The 23738-nt window shown below is 36.4% G+C and overlaps 1 protein-coding gene across 4 annotated transcripts in view; it reads left to right on the forward strand.

Moving 5' to 3' along the window:
* The window catches only part of GASK1B (golgi associated kinase 1B), a 56207-nt gene extending 35937 nt beyond the window's left edge, over nt 1–20270 (forward strand). For all 4 annotated transcript variants that reach the window (XM_008267275.4, XM_070047175.1, XM_070047176.1 and 1 more), the window contains exons 4-5: nt 12323–12549; nt 17610–20270. In XM_008267275.4, coding sequence (XP_008265497.2) covers nt 12323–12549; nt 17610–17817 — 435 coding nt within the window. In that variant the 3' untranslated portion in view covers nt 17818–20270. The remainder of the gene's footprint in view (nt 1–12322; nt 12550–17609) is intronic.
* Nucleotides 20271–23738: the final 3468 nt, after the last annotated feature.

Below are 23738 nucleotides of genomic sequence, written 5' to 3' on the forward strand. Positions count from 1 at the left end.
ATCATTCCAGTACATATAAGAGTATACATGGATCCATGAATATACATGGATATCTGTATGTTCACTAAAACATTTCTACTGTTAATGCAGTTGACTATCTGTATTTTCCTATAATTTGATACTTCTGCCTTTTTTAGCATTTGGGGAGGGGCAGGATGTAGTTGGCTATAGATTTATAATGCCAGAAATAGGGTGTGGTAGGAGGTGGATATGAGGGAGGGTCTATTCCTAAGAACATATGTCCAGTGCAGAAGCCAAGAAATTTTTCCCAGATTAGAACCAGAGTCTTAATGAGATACCACAGTGCATTTATTTATTGCTTTTGGCCAATTTTACATCATATAAAAGGCTTTTCTTGGCTTTGCCAGAGTTTTATTTAAGTAGTTGGCTTTAAAATGATTTGTTCTATCTTTCCTATTAGCATAAATTAGTATTTTTTGTTTTACTTTATAAACAAAACCAAGAAGTATATACATGCTGGAAATTGCTTAAGATTTGATTACATTCAACAAATTTGAATTGAGGAATTTCTATGTCCTATTTATATAATTCCACATCAAAATCTATAGGCTTCAGTCATCATTTGAGATTTTGTACCTTGCCTCTTTTATCTGACAAAATATCATTCTTACGACTGGGGATGATTATTCTCTAGTTTCTTCCAACATGCTCTCACAATTGATCTATGCATCCAGTATTGTTTTGACCATTTGTAGAACACATCACTTTCACTCATGTGATTCTGTTGGTTTCTGCCCTTCCACAGAGAATAAGATCTAGGACGTCTGTAAGTCTCGTTCCATAGAAATTGATCTGATACAGTCTATCTTCCTCCTGAGAAACTGTCTTCTCAAAACCTCTTTGAGGTTAGGTAGCCATCAGTAGAATTATATGAGCCTATACTTCAATGGCAAACAGTTTCTCTTTTTATGGGCCTTAAATAGAACATATTTCCGGTGCTAAAATTCTCTTCAAGGACATGGCAGGATCATGAACAGGCTCTGACTAATGAATCTCCCCTTTGGGGTTTTGCATCATTTCTCTGGTAGAGGCTTCACTTTTAGATACCACATTCTTTCAGTTCAGAGAAACAAAGCTATTCATTTGATATTTTATGAAGGCCACATTAAAGACAGAGTAGTTTAGCCACTCTCACCCAACACTTGTCCCAGAGGAATAGCTTCTTACCTACCTGGCCTCCACAACTAGAAGATTCCTCTGTGTATTCTACCCACTTCCTTTTAAGACTGATTGCTATCTCAAAGCCTGGTTTTCCTGTTTTGGGTCATACAAATTCCTCAGATGTCTGCTTCCAACTTGAAAATCTTAGAATTTCATATATTCTTCCTATCCATTGTCTAGCATTCATTTTCAGAGATTACTGGTATTTATTATTCTTAAGCCACATCTGCATAACATATACACTAGGAGGTTGGTTGACATAATTCTTTGCTCTCGTATCAGTGTGAACCAAAAGAGGAAAATCATGTCAAATATGTTATATTCATAAACTCATATTGCTGGCCAATTTAGAATGTCTGGGTCAATTCTAATTTTATTATTCAAAAGCTCAGTGGATATTTTCAAATTGTATGTCCTTTTTGCCTGTTTACACCTTTGCTGTGAATTTTTTTTGACTGCTACAACTGATCGGTGCACAGTTTCTATGCTTCAGTTATAAGTCTGGTTACACACATAGCTGGAATAGAGAGATAAGGGATTAGAGGGAGTCTATGTGATTCCATAAGCAACTATTTGGGATTCAAGGATTATTTAACATGTTGCTTGAACTATCTTTTGGGATTGGCTTCTTCACTAGTCCTTAACTATTGAACCATGTATAGTCTGAAACCAACCTGATTGGTATGTTCCAGGAAAATTAGAGGTATAAGCATTGGCGCTCTGGGCAGGTCTACTAGGAAACAAATATAAAAACATTGGAAAAATTAACATGATAGTGTTTCTATGGAACATCTGAGAGGGCAAACATGTATTCACAAATCTCAATATATATTTTTTGTATATACTCATTTAACAATATTTATAGTCTTTTACTAGCTAATGAAGAAGTAGACTCAGTGAAGAATAAGGGTGCATGAGAACTGGTTCAGTCAGTGCAACAATAGGATGAGGATTCTGTTCATTTCATGCTTTTCCCTGTCATATTCATGTTGTTGGTTATGCACACAGATGAATGTAAGATATATTGAACTTCAAAGAATTATCGCTGGTGTGTGATCACATTGAATGGGAATTGTGTAGAGCAATGGTTTTTTGTGAAGCCTTTCAGGGAGTACACGAGGTTGAAACTATTGTGATAACACTGAGACATGTTTTGCTTTTTTCACTGTGTTGATATGTACAGTAGTGGGCAAATTTGTTGATGCCTTAGCATGAGTCAAGATAGGCATTGATGCCTTAGCAAGAGTCAAGACAGGCAGCCACTTCCAGGAGCTGTTGAACTCTTCATTGCACTGCATTTACAGGGAAAAACACATGGAATAAATACCAGATTAACCTAGGAAGGTGCTTGATGAAGTAATAAGAGCTACTAATTGCATTTACTCTACCTATAAGTCCATGTCATTTTAATATCTGGCATGACAAAGTGAAATAAAGAAAAACTAATATACCCCACAGTGCAGTGGTTCTCTTAAGGAAAAACCATTATCAAATTGTTGAATTATGAGTTGAATTAACTGATTTTTACATTAAGTGTTATTTTAACTCAAATATGAATTCTACTTTTTTTGAAAAACATGATATTTTCCTTCAAAATATATTTTATGTTAACATGTAACAAGTTGTTTTTAAATGAATTAAACACAATTATTTAAAAACATCTTTCATTTCTTTATTTTAAAATATTTATTTATTCATTTAATTTGAGAAATAGAGAGAATATTTGCTATCTACTGATTCATTCCCTAAATGCCTGCATTAATAGCTAGGGAGAGGCCAAGCTGAAGCGAGGAGCCAGGAACTCCATCCATGTGGATGACAGAGACCCAAGTACTTCCACCATCACCCGATGCCTTATCAGGGTGTTCATGAGTAGAAAGCTGGAATTTAGGAGGGCTGGGACTTGAACACCAGAATTCCAATGTGCGATGAAGACATCCCAAGTAGAATCATAACTGCTATGCCAGATGCACACATGGTAAATATCCTTCATAAATGAGTGCTCTGTAAGGGTCCTCAATAATTTTAAAAGTGTTAAAGGATCATGAAATCAAAACGTTTGAAAACTGTTCATTTTAACTTTTCAGAAATAAACTCTCCTGTTTCTATGTGGTGCCTACTGACTTCAATGATATTACGTTTCTGTGATTCAAAATTGTGCATTTTTAAGATTTTGAGCCTTGGTTAAGACAATGGGTAAGCAATAGGCCTGACTCTCTGTGGTATGTGAATGAATTCAGAACAGGTGAGCAGGTGGGAGCCAGTATTCATTCTTTCATTTTTTTCAACATATTTATTTAATATATGCACAGTACAAAATATGTTGCTGGTTTTTGTGGAAGATGCACAGTGAATTGTACTTAAGGGTATTAGGTTGTAATCTTCATGAAAGCAAAAACCTTGTTTTCTGTGCCATCAGAGGCAGTGCAGTGAGTCAGCAGACATGTTGAATTCCGCATCAGTCACTTGTTTTATATTCTTGGGCAGGTTATTTTCTCTCTCTGATTTCTCTATCCATTTATAATAAGAGGGGGAAATGCAATATGCTACTTTAGATTGTTTTAATGATTAGAATTCTTACAATGTAAAAAGAATTACTGCTTTAGTATTTGGAATTAATTTATTTATTTATTTTTAGTATTTTGAATTTTTTAGCTGTGTTGCATAAAGGATTTTATTTTATACTTACTTACTAAACCAAGGAACACAGAAACAAATACACCTTAGAATAACACATTCTCTATGTACATGTAAAAATAATTTTGAAAGATTAATTCAGGAAGGTAAAATTTATGTATGTATTTTTATTTTTTTTAATTTTTCTGTCCATTTGAAATGCAGAACTACAGAGAAACGGAGAGAGAGACAGAGACTGAGGCCAATAGAGAGAGAGAGATCTCCCATCCTCATATGCCCATAATGAAAGGGCCTGGGCCGGATCAAAGCCAGAAACTAGGAACTCAGTCTGGGCCTCTATGTGTGTGGCAGTGACCCAAGTACATGAGCCATTACCTGCTGCCTCTCAGAGGGCATATCAGTAGGAAACTGGAATTATAACTATAGCTAACTCAAACTCAGACATTCCATTATGGAAGGTGAGCATTCCAAGGGACAAACTAACCCCTATGCAATATCCCCCCCTCCCAGTTTATATTTAATGATTGGAAAAGATAATCAATTGAAATTTATTTTTTAAGGAGATTGTTTCTATAGAAAATAAGATTTTCAATAGCATTGGATTTATTATATTAGATTTTATTTACTATAACATAAACTGTGTTTTAATATAATCTTTTATCTTTGCTTATTTTGATAAATCTTATTTAAATATAATGTATAATTATAAGGGTACTTATATCAAATTGATAGAAATTCTATGTAAATACTAAAGACTAGTACATGCCAAGTTAAGCAAGTATTTTCAGGATAGTATTGCTTCAGATATAAATGAACATGAATTTTAGCTATTTATAATCTTATTTAATGATATAAGTTTACAATGACATTACATTTCATTGAAGGAAAGCATTTTAAGCAAATTTTATCATAGTGAGAATGTTTCATTCCCATCTGGAATTTATTTGCATAATATCATTCATCCTATAAATCAGAATTTCATAAAATGAAAAATTATTTTTCTGAGTCTGAGGAAATCTTTATAGGAAGCTGGGTCTGCCTTTGGTAGGAGCTAGTTACTCACAGCTCTGCTTGTGTAAATTATAGAACATGAATTTTTGTTCTCTCAAATTAGATTGTCGCTTGCCTGGTGATTCTACAGTCTTTCTGTGGCACATTGGTGCTTGATGTTAATACTTATCCAGAGGAGCAGTATGTGGATTTTTTTTTTTTTATTTTTTTTTATTTTTTCATTTTTGATAGGCAGAGTGGACAGAGAGAGAGACAGAGAGAGAAAGGTCTTCCTTTGCCGTTGGTTCACCCTCCAATGGCCGCCGCTGCAGCCGGCGCACCGCGCTGATCCGATGGCAGGAGCCAGGATCCAGGTGCTTTTTCCTGGTCTCCCATGGGGTGCAGGGCCCAAGCACCTGGGCCATCCTCCACTGCACTCCCTGGCCATAGCAGAGGGCTGGCCTGGAAGAGGGGCAACCGGGACAGAATCCGGCGCCCCGACCGGGACTAGAACCCGGTGTGCCGGCGCCGCAAGGTGGATTAGCCTATTGAGCCACGGCGCCGGCTCAGTATGTGGATTTTAAACATTACATCTATAGAAATAAATTCACCCAAATGTATCATAGCATTAAAAATATATTGACTTATATGTAAGGTAATTATACTATGTGATTTAGTAATGTGAAAGAAACAGGAGATTTTTCCTTGAATTGGAATACACTGATATTTATTTTTAAACCTGGAACTCTAGATCAATTATTGCTGTTTTCAAAGGCAGAGGCACAGGGGAGCCCGTGCCATTGTTACATTGTGTATATTGCAGACTGTTTTTTATCCCCATTGTTCATCAACTGCTCTGATAGTCACATTTGCATGCTTCCTAATTTAACAGGCACCCGTTGTCATGGAAACCCAGAACAAAAATGAAATCCATTATTTTAGGAGGTGAGGGTTCCCAGGTGATAGAGGTGCAAGCGAGGGAGAACCCTGTGGATTTTTGCTCTGCAGAGCTTCCAAAGCAAGAGGCTCTGTCTGTATTAACAAGCTCCATGGGGACCAGGGAATTTGTCAGGGGTTGCTCCTCCTTGTGACCTGGTGAACTTTTACAAACTTGTTAGACTGCAGGGATTCGGCTCTTGTTCCATTAGTAACCTGGCAGACAGTACACTGGTTTACATCAACACAAATTCACATAGAAGGAATTTCTAGTGTGAGTTATTAGATGATAAATAAACCCACGTTTTCTAAAAACAATATTTATTTATTTATTTGAAAGACAGAATGAATGAGACAGAGAGACAAAGAGAGAGAGAGAAAATGAATCTCTTCTATCTGTTGGCTCACTCTCCAGATGCCCACAATAGTCAGGTCTGGGCCAGGCTGAAGCCAGGAGCCTGGACCTCCGTCCTGGGCTCCTGCACAAGTGGCAGGGGCCCAGGTATCTGGGCCATCACCCACCGCCTTCTAGGTTGATTGGCAGGAAGGTGGATGGACAGGAGCATAACAGGGACTCAAACTAACACTCTTGTGAGTTGCCAGTGTGGCAAGCAATGGCTTAATCAGCTGCACTGCAATTGGTCCCTGGTCCACATGTTTTCATAGCTCTCTGAATGGGGTGGTGCTGGTAATGATATTCATTCTCATTGTCTTGTCTTTTAAAAATAATATATTGTTGCATTTTGTTTTTGAATTTAATTTGAAAGGCAGAGAAAGAGAGAGAGAGTGCAATTTCCATCTTCTGGTTTACTCCTCAAATGCCCACAGCAGCTGCGGCTAGGCCAGGCTGAAGCCAATCTGGGTCTGCCTGTTTCGTAGTAGGGACTCAACTACTCCAGTCACTACCTGCTGCCTCCCATGTTGTGCATTAGCAGGAAGCTGGATAGAATATGAACCTGGGACTTAAATCAGGCACTCCAATACCATTGCCAGTGTCCCAAGTGGCATCCTCACCACTGAGCCAAACACTTGTCCCTCTGCATGCATTTTCTAACATCAATTGAGATGTGAATGAGGTAGTTTGAATTCAAATGAATCTTCCAGAAAAAAAGCTGATTATAGAAAGGAACTTGCTTTGGTTATTGATCTCAGCACACCTGCCTGTTCTTAAGTACATGCAACACACTCTGGAAGACTCTTTTAAGTGATAGGAGACTTCATGGTTTGTGATATGCAACCCACATAAAGAAACTAACCAAGGGGCCTGCACTGTGGCACAGCAGATAAAGCCACTGCCACCTGCAGTGCCAGCATCCCATGTGGGCACTGATTCTAGTTCTGGCTGCTCCACTTCCGACCCAACTCTTTGCTATGGCCTAGGAAAGCAGTGGAAGATGGCCTAATTCCTTGGGCCTCTGCACCCACGTGGGAAACATGGAAGGACCTCCTGGGTCCTGGCCTCAGATCAACACAGCTCTGACTGTTGCAGCCATTTGGGGAGTGAACCAGCAGATGGAAGACCTCTCTCTCTCTCTCTCTCTCTCTCTCTCTCTCTGCCTCTGCCTCTCTGTAACTCTATCTTTCAAATAAAATAAATAAATCTTAAAAAAAGGAAGCTAACCAAAAGTAAATGACAAGTACAAAACCAAAAGTCAGTTCCATTGTTTCTTCATCTCATTTTTCTTTCTTTCTCTTTTACTTCGTTCACTGGACACTACTTCAGAAAATTCACATCTTAGCATGTTACTATGTTTTGTTTGGTTGACTTTTCCTAACATAAGACATTGCTTTAGAAGAACTTTATATATAGCCAAATACAAAGTTATTACCAATCTGCAGCAGAGTTCATTCACTAATAAGTATTTATTGAGCACCTGTTATGCTAGAGGTTGGTTGAATTATTAGATCTGACTCATTGCATGTTTTATTAAGTATTTTGTCAGTGCAGTTCTCTTTTTAAAGGTGCAGTTTTTAAGTGATAAAAATAAAAACATTTGAAAAGAGATGATGAGATTTTGAAGCTACTCACTCACCAAACTGGAAGTACACACCCCTACATACACCCTTGTGTATATAAACTAACTCAGACCATCCAAAGATATAGGAAAACAGAGGTTGAAAAATATGCAGGCTGATCTATTTTAAAAGAACTGAATGAAAAATACCTTAGATAATTGATCCTTCCTATCTACATTAGGAAGAACGTCCTCATTTTATTCACTACTCAGCTTCTACATACCCTCTACCTTGTTGCCTTCAGCTTCTGTACTTTTTGTCATCTGATGTTCTGTTCCCTTGTCCTCTACTTTTATTCCCAAGCTGCATAAGAAAGCTTTTAGAAACTTTAATTACAAATTGACAGAGTAATTCTGTCTTCTTAACTAGCAGAATATTTGCCTGGTATTTTGTTTGTATGTGTAAAAATTTCATTTCTCTAATAAATAATAATAACTATTATTATTTAAATGAGGAAAGAGTCTACTTGGAGAGGCACCAATCCAGTGTGCTCTGTTTCTCCAGAGACATTTTTAGATTTCCCATTTCCATGTCATTACATATTTTCCAGCTAATGTTGCCTGGCTGTTACAGTCCAGCTATAATCCCCTCTCCTTCATGGGTTCTTCCTTGAATTCTTACACTGAATTTCATTGTATTTCTGCTAAACCCTTACAGCCAATATTTACTGAATGTAGTATCATTTAATACCTGCCCAAATATACCTATATATATAGTGGTCTCACACTAGAGACCACACTTGGGGGATACAATCAGGATGAACAAGACCATGGACCTTAACGTCAGAGATATCCTGGTTGGAATCCTAAGTTCTGTTGTTTACAAGCTGAGAGATTTGGGGGGAAGGCAACTAGGGTTTTGAGACCTCATTTTCCTCGTTTATCAAATGGGACTGTTGGTAGCAACCATCTCTTAAGGTTACTATGAAGATTGAAGGAAAATAATACATGTGAAACGTATACATTTGTATACTAAACATTCTATATATGACTGCTATTATTTTATTCACGATCAATGAAATGGCACATTTAGTATGTTTATCTTCTTTCTTTTGGCATAACTTTAGTGCTTTGATGAGATTATATCCAGGAAAAAGAAGATAGGAAGAAAGTAGCACCATTGCTAGAGTTGGTGGTATGCATAGGAGTGTACAGTCATTGGGTTTCTTCAGATTTCTAGTATGTCTTGGGAGCCAGGAAATTCCACAAAAGCACCCTTGTTTAGGTGGTGGAACCACAGCATGAGTCATTCATGAGATAGTTTTTTCCTAAAGGCAAAGCAAATGCTACCAAAGGAAAATATAATACAAAATAATAAAAGAAGGAAATTATCTCTGAAAATATTCCACTACCACCACCAAAAAAAATTTGGTTTTGGCTAGAACACCTGGATTTTTCATAGTACAATTTTAGTTAGGTAAACATTGAAAAGATGTATTTTCCTAAAAAAGGAAAGAGTGATTTTGTGGAAAATGGTAGTTGGAAATAATCTTCAGATGTAGAAGATCAGTTTAATATAAGGTCTTCTTTGTTTTAAAGAATGAGAAGAAGTGAACTTGAACAAGAGTTAGGAATGATAATTTACATAGCTGCTTAACTGACAAAGTTTATTTCCAAATAACCTTCTTTGTAGGATAATTATTGAAGAACATAGATACATACATGTAAAATACAGTGTTTAATCATGCATAAGTTAAATGACATGTTTTTTATTTTATTTTAAATTTTTTAAAATTTTATTTAAGGTATACAAATTTCATTCATGCCATATATACAGATTCAGGAACATAATGATATTTTCCACCCTACCCTCCCTTTCACCCCTGCTCCCACCCTTCTTCCTCCTTCTGCTATTCCCGCTATTAATTTTTACAAAGATTTATTTTCAGTTTATTTTATACTCATAAGACTAACCCTATGCTAAGTAAAGAGTTCAACAAATAATATGAAGAAGAAAACCAAAACACTGTTCCTCAACAGTTGAGACAAGGGCTGTAAACAGTAATCAAATCTCAAAATGTCTCTTAACTTGTGCACTAAATGCATATACTAAAACTGTTATATGGATTCATTGTTATCTAGGATATGCTTCATTAGGCTTTAAAAACTGGAGAGCTATCTTAAAAGTAAGCAGAAACATGCAATGGCATTAATGTTAAGGGAGTAGACTGGGATTTTTTTGGTCAAATTATTTTTGGTATATTGAATGTGAATTCAAAAGGAAGACTATAAATCAAACTCTGAGAGGAGCTAGAGAATGTGATTTAAGAGGTGCATAAGCCCTTGCTAGACAAGAGCAATAATACAAAGATATAATTTACTGTAGTTGAATGATAAGGAAAACAAAATGAAACTCGGATTATTTGAGGCCTTGCAGTCTAATTCTGAATCTGCTGGCACGCACATATGCACACCCACACACACACAGATAGACACACACACACACACACACACACACACTGAAAACTATTAACACACTCAAAAGGTCCATGCATTCATCTGAACACAATGAGTGGTCACGTTATCTAAAGAGAAGGTGAAGTGAACACACACACCCGTTTTTCAATATTGAGCTTTTAGATGTCCATGGTACAGTAGTGTGTCAAGCAAGCTGTGAAATCATCACAGACTGTTGAGTGATTAAAAGTTAGGTCAGACAAACCACTGGATTTCAGTACACTGTAGGAAAGACTCTCATGTTAGCAAGGCAATAAAAAGATGCCAATATTTTCTATCTAATTTTTAGTGCTTTCATATAGTTTAAAAATAGAAAAGTACTATAGAGAAGACACTATAAAATAGAAAAGTACAATATTTATAGAAATACTGGGAATTAGGACCTAAATGTAAAGAACTTATTATTTAACATTAGTATTTAATTTTCATGGTTTTGTTGTGGAAACAATATGAGGATACTTCAAAAAGTTCATGGAAATGGAATTAAGAAGTAAATATTTTGGTGCAAAAATTTTTGAAATCCACATATACATGAGGTTATCAGAAATTCACAGAAACTATATATTATGCAAAAACATGTATTTAAAAACTTTTGGTACCAAAATAAGTGCATCTATTTTAAATGAATAAATGAAACTCTTTGCCTTAGAAACTTGATTTGAGGTATATTGCTTCATATAGTGTCTTCAAAATTGGGTATTATGATAAAACTATGCATGGATTTGAAAATTTCTGAAATAAATTTATCATTTATTTCTAATATCTATGAACTCTCTGAAATCCCTGCATATTATGTATCTGTGTTTCCAAAATAATAAGTAAGAGTTTTATTTTTTTAGTATCTTTTGAAGGTTTCAATCAGGTTTGTAGAGTGTACATACATTTTCAGTAATCTTCCTACCAACTGTACAAGATAAAGAGTGTTATTGCCATTATCCAGGTTATTAAATTGGGCCAGTGATATAAAGGAATCTACACAAGGTTGTAGTTCAACAAGTGTGAGAACAGAAATTTGACTACAAGTTTATCTAATTCCTGAGACCAGGCTTTATTTTTGCCTGATTAATAAATACTCTTTCTTTATTTGCTCAGAGTTAGAATTATATACCTCTTCTCTTTTTTATTAATCTGTTTACCATCATCTATAAAGAGGTAGTCCTGTTCTCTCAAATCCCAAAAGTCTCAAGGATTCTGTTCATTCTATTCATTTATTTAAAATTTAGCTGTGGTTTCCATGTACATAGTGCCTTTTGCATTCATTTTTTGGATCTCAATTTTGGATTTGAAATATATTTCTTCCATGTTATTTTATATTAGATATTGAAGTCCTGTGAAGACAGGGGATGCAGTATCCTTTTAGAGCCAATGAAATAACTGTTAATATTTAAAAAAAGGAATTCTATATTGAGAGAGAGAGAAAGACAGAGAGACAGAGAGAGAGAGAGAGAGAAACTCTTATCTACTATTTCCTCTACTAGTGCACTCCCCCAGATGCGTGCAATGGCTGGGAATGGGCTGGGACAAACATCTAGATATTCCATGTAGATGACCGGAACCTAGCCACTTGAGCTACCTCTCAGGGTTTGTTTTAGCAGGAAACTGGAATCAGGAGCTGTGACTGGTTATTAAACTCACCTACTCTGATACAGGATGCAGGCATGGTGAACTGTGTCTTAACTGTTAGCCTGAATGCCTGCCGCTCAGATTTTATTTAACCAAACCTAACAGAGAAAAGAAGATATAATCTTCCATGTATGTAAAAGTACAATGGTGTCGTTTCTTTCATGAATAGGAGTCAGAGATTCTGCTGGCCATGTGTCTACATGTGATGTCAGTGGGAACTTTGAATATGAAGGGTGGAGACGCCTAACTTGGATGATCTGACTTTGTAGCTTTTAGCAGAAGTTGGAACTGCTTTTAACCATATGTGAGTCAGAAGGATATGAACCTTGGACTTACTCTGACAGTTGCCTTTAATTAAATCAGCCTGGCTGTCTTCAATTCTGACAAGTCAACTAGTCAGAAAGCACTAGTTCTTTGGAAATTTCTAACTTTCCCAAGTTTTGCTTCTACTCAGCACTTCAGATGTTGTTTTCTTTTTTCAGATTTATAATCGTTTAGATACAAATTGCTGTGGATTCCGACCTCGCAAGGAAGATGCCTGTGTACAGAATGGATTGAAGCCAAGATGTGATGACCAAAATTCTGCAGCTCTGGCACACATTGTCCAGAGAAAGCAGAACCCAAGGCATTTGGTCTTTATAGACAATAAAGGTTTCTTTGACAGAAGTGAAGATAATTTAAACTTCAAATTGTTAGAAGGCATCAAAGAGTAAGTTTTATGATGTAATAACATCTGTAGGACATTGCATTTATATTAAATAAATAGTAAGATTCTGGGAAAATTCATACTCTATGTCTGACCCATTTAATCCTTAAAAACAATTGTGAATGTGAAATCTGGGAATGGTGATCCAGAGAGGGGGACAAACTCAAGGAGAAGAGAAATTAGAGAGTGGTCATGACTTTTCTATCACCCAACTATACCCCATACAAAGTTCACACTACATTTCACATTTATAATGCTGGTTGGCTCTCATTGTGAAAATCCATTTAGTTAGGTTGGAAGAATGTGGGGAGCTACAGAGTAAGAACAGGGGTAGGCTGGTGGCAGAGGCTCTGTAATTAGGCCATAAGATAGGACAATGAATTGGGGGAACTACCTACATGGCACTATGTCCAAATTAATAGTAAATTAGAGTGACTTTTAGAATGCAGAGAAAAATGAGAGGCAATAGGTAAGTAAGGCACAGCATCAGAGGACAGCTGGGTATTTAAATCAGATAGGAGACTCTTGGAGCATTTGGAAATCCTTCCAGTAGATCCAGATTATGGGGGAAGGCATCTGACAACTCAAAATGAGGGCCAATGGAATCTAGTTAGTGAAGAATTATTTTTATATTGAAGGTTCATCAAGACCTTAGGGGAGACCTCAAAAATTGAAGGAAACCTGCCAGGACTTAGAAAGAATGCAGAGTGGAGAGGTACCCACTACAGAATGAGATCAACGTGGCAGAAGCTAAAACACATGACTACTCCTGGCACACTTGATTGTACTTCTACTTGGAAATAAAAGAAATTAAGTCATGTAATAATGGCAGGAAACTAGCTACAAAGTCTTGAGTTTTTCAACCCCAGTTATGGAAATTGAAACTAGATTTCCAGCTCCACCTAATGCCAGAGCCACTTCCATATACTTCCTACCTTAGTCAGAAATCAGAATGACCAAGAAATTGGGGTCAGTTGGAGACTTACAAATAGAGGTATACACTAACAAAACAGGGAACATGCTGCATGAAGGTGATTGCTGGAAAGCATATGAGCTAATCTGAAATTGAAGCTAGAACTCAGGTCTTCCAAATTCAAGCCTAATATTTTTCTGTAATTACTTATAGTCTAATGTTCTAATACCATTACTCTTGTTAATAATACTCTGGAGTATAAGTTGAGATTTCTAAAAGTTCATGGAAAATGAAACTAAAAGATGTGTTTATTTTGGTCCAACAAAATTGAAATCCATGCATTGTTATTCTATGATGTGGATTATCCACAAACCATTTAGAGGTCCCTTATATTTCAATTATTCCTAGTAACCACTGTGACTTAGGTACTATCGATTTTATGTAGCTTTAACGTGAAAAGGAAAACTATCCTGTGAGAATATCTTGAGTCCCAATTTCTTGAGATTTTTTTTGGCCATGTCTGTTACTGTTCCTCCCTCATGAATGCTTGTGGATTAAAGGCAGATAATGTGGTGGATTCTTTCCTTGAAGTCTCTATGAGAGGATTTTATGTATAGGAGAGTTTACATTCCTATACAACACTTCCTGGGTTGATTTCACAGGGACTTCTTAAATAGCCGAATTCCCTCTTCGAATGAAGAGCATCTGGAGAATACAGTATATCCAGTTATTCTTTTCAAAGAAGATTTCACTTAAATGCATTATGAGGAGTAATGGGCTTGAAGTTAAGTCTTCTTTGAATATATAATTCACACATTGGAGGCAAAAATAAAGACTGCCAATCTTGGATTTATGCATTGAATGTTCCTATTAATCCCTGTAAAGGTAAAGACAGATGAATTTTTTTTTTTTGTTTTCTTTATAGAAAGGAATAGTCACTGAAGAGATCAAGGGTTTTAAAAGTTTCATCACATGCACTCTGCCACAGTTAAGTGAGTGGAAGCTTTAAAATTTACAAATCGTGGATTATTAATACTTTATAGAGCAAAAGTACTGCTTATTTAATAGTTTAGCAACTGAATTATATAGTGTTGTCTTCAGGGAATGTGGTGCATCTCATACGCATTATTTAATTCCACAATCAGGCTCATTGAGTGCATTTGCTCTGTGGCTATTGGTCTGTCTGCAGCACAAAACTGTGGGAGATTTTGGTGCTGGCAGCATTTGGGAAAACATAGCAGACATTTCTATAACCCGCTGGACCTTCTCTAGGAAGTGTGGCGAGCACCAGCCCCACAAAGTGATGCAATACAAGAAGGGCAAAGATTATGATAGGAAGTAAAGTGGCTATGGGGGCAGACTAAGCCAACTTTACAGGAAAATCCTGGAACTACAAAGAAGATTGTGCTTAAGCTTGAGTGTGTCGAGCCAAACTGCAGACCTGTAAGAATGTTGGCTATTAAGAGAGGAAACATGGAGACCAGCGCTGTGGGGTCGTGGGTTAAGTCTCTACCTGCAGTGCCAGCATCCCATATGGACACTGGTTCTAATCCTGGCTGCTGCAGTTCCAGTCCAGCTCTCAGCCAGTCGCCTGAGAAAGAAGTGGAAGATGGCCCAAGTACTTGGGCTCCTACACCCACAAGGGAGACCTGAAGGAAGCTCCTGGCTCCTGGCTTTGCATCAGCCCAGCTCTAGCCATTGCAGCCATTTGGTTTCAGCCATGTAGGGAGTGATCCAACCAGTGGATGGAAGACCTTTCTCTCTGTTTCTCCCTCTCTCTGTCTATAACTCTACCTCTCAAATAAATAAATATTTTTTTTTTTGACAGGCAGAGTGGACAGTGAGAGAGAGAGACAGAGAGAAAGGTCTTCCTTTTGCCGTTGGTTCACCCTCCAATGGCCGCCGTGGCCGGCGCGCTGCAGCCGGCGCACCGTGCTGATCCGATGGCAGGAGCCAGGTGCTTTTCCTGGTCTCCCATGGGGTGCAGGGCCCAAGCACCTGGGCCATCCTCCACTGCACTCCCGGGCCACAGCAGAGGGCTGGCCTGGAAGAGGGGCAACCGGGACAGAATCTGGCGCCCCGACCGGGACTAGAACCCGGTGTGCCGGCGCCGCTAGGCGGAGGATTAGCCTAGTGAGCCGCGGCGCCGGCCCAAATAAATAAATATTTAAAAATATAAGAGATGCAAACAGTTCAAACTAGGAGGAAATTGACCAAGTGATCCAGTTCTAAGCTTCATCTTCTGTTTATTAGGAAGGCGATAAAATCTCAAGGTTATTATTCACTTTATTTGGTCTCTCAGTTGGTATTTTGAGAGGGAATAAACTAGAGTCATCAGTAAAATATCCCATGGAGAAAATTTAAGCTCTTAAAAAATAACTGTGAGAACACCTAGATCCCTTGCCCCCATGTACCCTGTGTGCTGTCTCCGTTATGTGCACTGAAATTTGTAGAAGGTGCTTAGAATCTCTAAAGTTTCTGAGAGTCTACTTTTTTGCTGTAGTTTTAAAGGTATGACTGAGTTCATTTGAAAATTACTATTAAATTCCAATATATTTACTTGCTCATTGCATTTATTTATTCATTATAATTAATTAATTAATTTGAGAAGCAAGGAGGCAAGGAGAGGGACTACCACCCACTGGTTCCCACCTCCAAAATCCACCACAGCTGGGGCCGAGCAAGGGAAAAACTGGGAGCCCAGAACTCAACCAATGTCTCCCTTATGAGTGGCAGTAACTCAGCTACTTGAGTCATCACGTGTGATTACATGGTGTGCATTAGCAGGAAGGTGGAATCCGGAAAGGATCTGGAGCTTGCACCTAGGCATTGTAATATATACTGCTAGATCAAATGGTGACCCCCTAATTCTCATTTATTTTTTATTTGACAGGTATATATATATATATATAGTGAGAGAGAGGGATAGAGAGAAAGGTCTTTCTTCCGCTGGTTCACCCCCCCCCACCCCCAATGGCCACCACGGCCAGCACTGCACCAATCCAAAGCCAGGAGTCAGGTACCTCCTCCTGGTCTCCCACGCCGGTGCAGGGCCCAAGTACTTGGGCCATCCTCCACTGCCTTCCTGGGCCACAGCAGAGAGCTGGACTGGAAGAGGAGCAACCAGACTAGAACCGGCGCTCATATGGGATGCTTTCGCCACAGCCTGAGGATTAACCAAGTGAGCCACGGTGCTGGCACCCCCTCATTCTCATTTTAAATGAAGGCTTGGAAAGACCAAATTGGGGATTTAGCAAAATGCTAAGTATGATTTTGAGTGACAAATTTTGCTAAATTCAGATAATGTATGTGCTAGACTCCTGGCTTTATATTTACAATGAAGAGAAGACAGTTCAGTGTTTTAAGGTATTTCAGCAAGGACTCTCCTAAATCAGCTTTAGGCTTTCCAGAGAGACAATTATTGTGGAATGACCTGGCTCCAAAACTTGAGCTTTGCTAAATTTATTTGAAAATGATGTAACACTCCAGATTTAGGAAATATTCCCAAGTCCTCAGAGTTCCTGCAGTACACTTTGAATCAAAGGCAGTTCTTTTTAAAAAAGATTTTTTGAATGATTACTTCCTGATTTTAGTACATATATTGTGGATTATTTCGCATTAAACTCAGTAGTGTAATTTCTAGTCAGGAAGAAGACTTTAATGAAATTGCATTTGGCATCTCATATTTCTTGCACCACCTTGATAATTACAAGAATACTATTCTACTTGGCAAATTAAAGGGGTTCCTGTGGGCGAAATGGAGCTTAACTGAGGAAAATGTATTCTCTGGTTTAATAGTATCCTTTCTAATTATGTGACTCTCTTTGCCTGCATATAATGACCTTCAGTTAGATGTTAGTATGTCAATTCTGTGTGGTACACAAAATTCAGTTCACTTGACAATGGAAGGAAGATATTTCTCTCTGTCTCTCTCATTGTCTAACTCTGCCTGTCAAAAAAAAAAATTCAGTTCACTTGAAACACATTATTTTTGTATATTAACAGAAGTGTCAGTTTGGCAGTGACAAAAATGTTTTGGTCCTCATTTTATAGCGTGCTTTATGCCAGATCTATGAGAGGAAGAACAATTGGGTAAGGGATAATATTTCTGAGCAATTACTAAAGATGAAATGTTGTATTATCTCTTCAGGTTTCCCGAATCTGCAGTTTCTGTTTTGAAGAGCCAGCACTTACGGCAGAAACTCCTTCAGTCTTTGTTTTTGGATAAGGTTTATTGGGAGAGTCAAGGAGGTAGACAAGGAATTGAGAAGCTTATTGATGTCATAGAACAGAGAGCCAAAATTCTGATCACCTACATCAATGCACATGGGGCCAAAGTCTTACCTATGAATGAATGATAAAAGTTATCTGCTCGCTAGAGGGCTAGATGTACTTAGGCAGTTTTGTTTTGTTTTTAAATAAAGCACATTATTTTTTTGTTGTTGTTGAAATGAAACCATGTCAATTAATACATAAAATGAGTGAATTTACTCACATAGTTATGACGGGCTTGAAAATTATATGTGGACTTAAAAATGTTTTACAAAACATACTGCTTGAAAGTATTTATCTTTTTCTGTGTCATTTTGACAAATGGGTCTCAACTTCTGATACTGAGTAGTTGCACTTATTGTTCTAGTTAGCTTTTGAAACATTTAATAGAGCAGTGTACATCAGAGGGACTGACCTCTCTGATAAACCATATTTTATGCCATGCTGATGGATCTGCTAACTACTAATGGGGATGGTACTTGGTGTTCTGTCACTGATCATTGAAACAGCACCCCCGCACTCCCCAGGGGCAATTCTGCATTGGATAATTGAGACACATAATCTGCAAAGGCATCAGGGCCTGCAATGCATTCTAAATACAAATGGGAGATTATCAGCAAACCCACATTGTATTTTTCCTTACATCTATAAGCAAATCAGCCACCTCTGATCAGCAAGAATCACATTTTTATTCTATTTTTGAAATTTATCTTGTCTTTAGTATAATAATCATCTGCATCCGACAATTTTTATACTATTTTTGCTTTTCTAGTTTTGATCTAATTTATGTCTAGAGTCTTAGAAACTAAGTAATTCTGAGGTATGAAGTTACCTATTTGAAAATACTTACAGAGTATCTTTAATTTAATGAATGTTTAATTTTTTGGCATTTTACAAAGGATATGCTCTAATTTGTATATATTTTATTACTAATCATGGATTTCTTAGAATTTGTTCTGCATAATTATATTTAACCTGACTTAATTAATATTACCCATATTGAGTTTGTTGAAATATGTCATATGCCTTTTTCCAATATAAGAAATATTAACAAAATATATTAAAGACTGACTCTGATCAATTCTCAATGACAGCAAATTGGAACAAAAACAGTGATTTTTTACAACATTGAGCCTTAAACAATTCTACCTGAACTCCCTCTATCAAGTTTTCAATTAGATTGTCAGGATTTAGACACTTAATATCCATGTTCTAGGTCTTCATGTCCCTGGAAGATACTCAAGATCAACATGTATCATAGAAATTCAGATAGAAGTTTCAAGTCATTATCTTTCCATCCTCAGATAGAAGTTTCAAATCATCATTCTTTCCACCCTCAAAGTCTTAGACTATTGAAAAACTGATTTACTGACTTTTCTTACCCTGAAATTTTAGAATACATCCTAGCCTCTCTTTTTTCAGCTCTGTCTGTTATTACTGAAGTGTAGCACATTTTCTGTGCTTTGATCAAGGGTAACTCAGCATTCATGTGAATTAGAACTATGAAAGATTTTATAATAAATGTGAAATTAGGATAAAAAAGAATGTATCTATTGATTCTTATTTAAGGCAATGTATGAAGCAAAGTGTCAAAATGGCATGATGAATACAGGAGAGGATGGACCAAGGAGAAAGGGATTATTTGACTTCTCTAGACTCACATTCAGGTATTACATTTAGCATCTTTATTTGCCACACTTGCCCTTGAAAAGTTGATCTTTGGACCACCCTTCTCTTCGATTTTCCATCAATGGCCCTGCATATTCCTGATCTCATGGGTTCTCATGAGTCTCTACCTTCACTTGCTGTCCCTGCACTTTGTAAGGTTCTGTTTGTGTTGGTTTTGTGAATCAGTGAACAACTGGGCTAACAAGGGTTTGGAGGTCCACATTCTACTTCGAGCCACTGATTTGAAATAACTCTTAGTTTACCAAGGTGGCATATTTATACTTTCACAGAACTTGTGATGTTAATCCAAATTTGTGATATTGATAGTGGGAATTCCAAGCTCCCTAGAAGCTAACTTTAATTTTGTGCCTCAAGCTAAGCTGCTTTCAGGCAGCCTGGTCTTTCTGCAAGTGTATCTGACTTATTTTGCCTTCAATTATTATAAAATGATTAGCGTTAAATAAAAGGTCAAGGCATACATGTCTATTTTAGACATCTTTACTATTTAACACTTTTTAAAATTTTTTTGTAATTTTTTTGTAATTAGTGAATAATTCATAATGTCTTATTTTTCAGTAATGGGTAGTTGAAGGCCAGGCTTCTAATTCTAATAACTAATGCTCTTCTTTTCTCTTATGGAAATAATGAGAGTACTCTGTGCATTTCAAATGCACTCAGATTATATAATGCTTTGGTTCAAATAAGTATATAAGTGACTTATTTATAATTTTATAACAAATATGAAATAGACTAATTTACCTTGGCAGATGTATAAAAAACTTATTTTTGTTTGACTTATTTTCTTTAATCTGATGGTATGAAAATAAATCTGTATCTTAAAAAAATCTATAATAAAACATTGGAAATTAAATATGTGTGATTTTTTGTTTAAGAAAGGAGTTCACTTTCTTTTGTAGATAGGTTACTTCTCAGAAGCTTAGACGAATATTTGCTACCTTTATCCATGAGAAAAGAAACAACTGAATAGTCAAGAATTGTATTTGAGTGTGTGGATATATTTGAAATCATCATGTGACCATTAGCTTTCTTTTGGTGTGTACAAAGGTAGTTCAGAAGATCATGGAAAATATGGAATTGAAACATAACTTTGTTTTGCTGAAGTTCTGAAATCCCTGCATAGTTTTTTCATGATACACATTTTCCATGAAATTTTTGGAGAATTTCTTATAGCATTGTTTTAGTTGTTATGCAAATTAGTTAATGGATATAAATTAAATTTAATTTTTGGTTTCTTTTTCTTAACTTAGGGTGAGTATGTTAATTACATTTAACACATTAAATCCCAATTTTCAAGTCAGTGAATATCTTAAAGATGTAGTGTTTATTTCAAAGTTATTGAAATATATTTTTGCTCAATTTAAGTATTTATAGGTGTTCTATTTATTGGATCTTGAGACTTAATAGGTTAAGGTTTTCTTCTTATACTTGGATGTACAAAATACATATACTCTCTGAACTGATATAATAATCTGTTCATTTAATTGTACCACTAAACATACTTTACATTTTGTCTAGTGAATAAAAACCTAAATGTGGATTCATTTACCTACCATCTTTTGAAATTCTAATGTTTATCTCACCGCAAAACAGGAGATAATGCAGTTAGCCCATTGGTGTGAAATTGATACAGGAATTGTACATAGCTGAAATACAAATGATAAAGAGCCTTTTCTAAAAACTACTATAAACAAGAATCAAGAATTTTCATTCATGAAAGATAATTTGACTCATCAGAAGTTATCTAAAACTTGGAAATAGCCTATAGAGTGCAAGGCTGAATTTATATTATATGGAATAATGTTGTAGGCCACAGGTAAAATTGTTCCATAAAGATATAAAATTTTTCTTTCTGGTGGAAAAATAATCTTATTGGTTGCAACTAATTATCCTATTGGACATTACTAGTTTTATGTCTAGTCCAGCAATTTTATTCAAATATTACATACAAATAATTAGCTTTAAAAACATTCTTGTAAATGGTTTTATCATTTTACTGTTTCTCTCACTAGTTATTTTCTTAAAGTCAGTCTTCAATATATGTTAATTTTATATTTGCACAAGAATCTATCATACCTTTTTGAAAACTTGACCTTAATAAACTTCACACTATACAGTCACAGAATTTTATTTACTTACGAATCATGATTTTAGAGTTTTGGGGCAGGTGCTATGGTGCAGCAGGTTATGCTTCTGCTTGGCATATATCCAAGTGCCTGGCATTGAGTTTTGCCTTTGATCCCAATAAAGATACCTGCTATTGAGCCTGGGAAGCAGCAAACAATGGCTCAGTTACTTGAATTCATGCCACCCTTGCAACATTGTCTTCCCATATGAGCACCAGCTTGAGTTCTAGCTGCTCCATTTATGATCCAGCTGGGAAAGCAGTGGAAGATGGTCCAAGTGATTGGGACGCTGCCACCCGCGTGGGAGACCAAGACTGAATTCCAGGTTCCTGGCTTTGGCCTGGCCTAACTCTGGCTGTTGCAGCCATTAGGGGAGTGAACCAGCAGATGAAAGATATCTCTCTGTCTCTACCTCTCTTTTTGCCACTCCACCTTTCAAACAAACAAACGAATAAATACTTAAAAAATAAAATTTTGAAAATTTTACTTTACCAAACTTTCAAAATACAGAGTTTTATAATTTTATAATTGCATTACCATGGAATTGTCAAACATGCTCAGGCTCTAGATGAAAAAAAAAATCCTGAGAATTCATGAAGCAGTGTCTTGCCCAATTTTTATAGATGGTTGATCTAGAATTGTCAATGTAGGAATTGATTGAAAAATTTAGAAATCTGAAATTCAGAGACTACATTGATTATCAAGACAAATAAGATTTTCTAATATTATAAACGCCAAAGGGCTTACACAGGCACATTCATGTGGAGTAATAATTTTATGATACTTTATGTGGACTAAGAAGGTACTCAGTCTATGGTCCAGGTGTCCCCCTGGTTAAGAGCGCTTACTTTATAGTGTATTTAACATTACAAGAAATTATATTATGTACTTTTGAAAGACCTTCACTTAATCTGTTTTGTAAGTTTTATTTTTATACAAAGGTGAAAACTTGGTTCCTAGAGAAAATTATTTAATTAGATATGTTGTTCACCAGTGAAAGTTGAAGGGCCATGTACTTCAGTGATACTTAGACATTTTCAGCCCATATCATCACTCTCAAGTTCACTATCATTTACGTAACTCTAGAATGAGATTCTTTGAATTGATTTCCATTTAATCTTTTAATTTATTAAAAATTGTCCGTGGATTTATTTGCTTGGGTATACAAAAAACTCCAGGTAGTCAACTTCTAAAGTAGTTTTAGAGCATAAGAGAAGTTAAATTAATGCATATGATTAAGTAAAGAATTTGATTTAGTCCCATTCTGTACATTCCTATAATGTTATCACTTTTTACAAAATAATTTATTGTTAATTTTTCCCAACAGAATTATTTCCTTGACATTTAGGCAAGGAACTATAACCCTTTCTTACTGTTCCTCTGGCCTGACAGAGGAGCTCAGAGTGTCTACACTCTTTTCACCTTTTGCCCCTTTTCCTATTCACACACAGCTGTCTTCTGTCAAAATACGGCGTCTTCCCTATTTTTAAGCTCTTTAGTCCTCTGGGACAAGGCTCTGCTGTAAGAAAAGTCTGACTCAGAGAGTTTCTGGCAAGCTGTTTGCAACCTAAAAATGCACATGGTAAGCACATGAAGTCACAGAAACCCTTTCTTCCAATGGCACTGCATGTGGATAAATTAATGTGACTTTTTAAATTTCATTTTGGAAGAGTACCCTTTTATCTTCAGTATTTATTCTGTTGATGAAAATGAGCACAATTATGTGCACACTAAGAAGTACCTATGCATCTTTTTTCCTAAAAAAAGTGATCTGTATTTCTTAACAGTACTTGTCAGGATTTCTAAACCTTTTGTGACCAACAGCTGAAAAAAATTAAAAAAAAAAAAAAAACCCTCATCAGTGACTTTAGTTACATGCTGCAGAATAGCTAACTGGACTATTTCTAGAAAGGCCAACTGGGCTACAGAGTGGGACCAGTCACTAAATGAGACTGAGACATCTGTGATTTTCCCAGTTGTGCTAATGGTTTCTTCAGTTCCAGGAGAGCAGACATTATTTGGTCTATAAAGTACCCTATGTTATTGGCTCAACTTCTATGTGGAACAACAAGAAATCATATTCTGTCTCCTCCCTTCAGGCTCTCAGGAGAATTAAACTTGAGGTCAAATAAACTATGATCCAGATATTTTTTCTAACTTTATGAGAATACATTATGGCAAAGCTTGCAAGATCC

The sequence above is a fragment of the Oryctolagus cuniculus genome, chromosome 8 (genome assembly GCF_964237555.1).
Source record: "Oryctolagus cuniculus chromosome 8, mOryCun1.1, whole genome shotgun sequence".
NCBI classification, from domain to species: Eukaryota; Metazoa; Chordata; class Mammalia; order Lagomorpha; family Leporidae; genus Oryctolagus; species Oryctolagus cuniculus.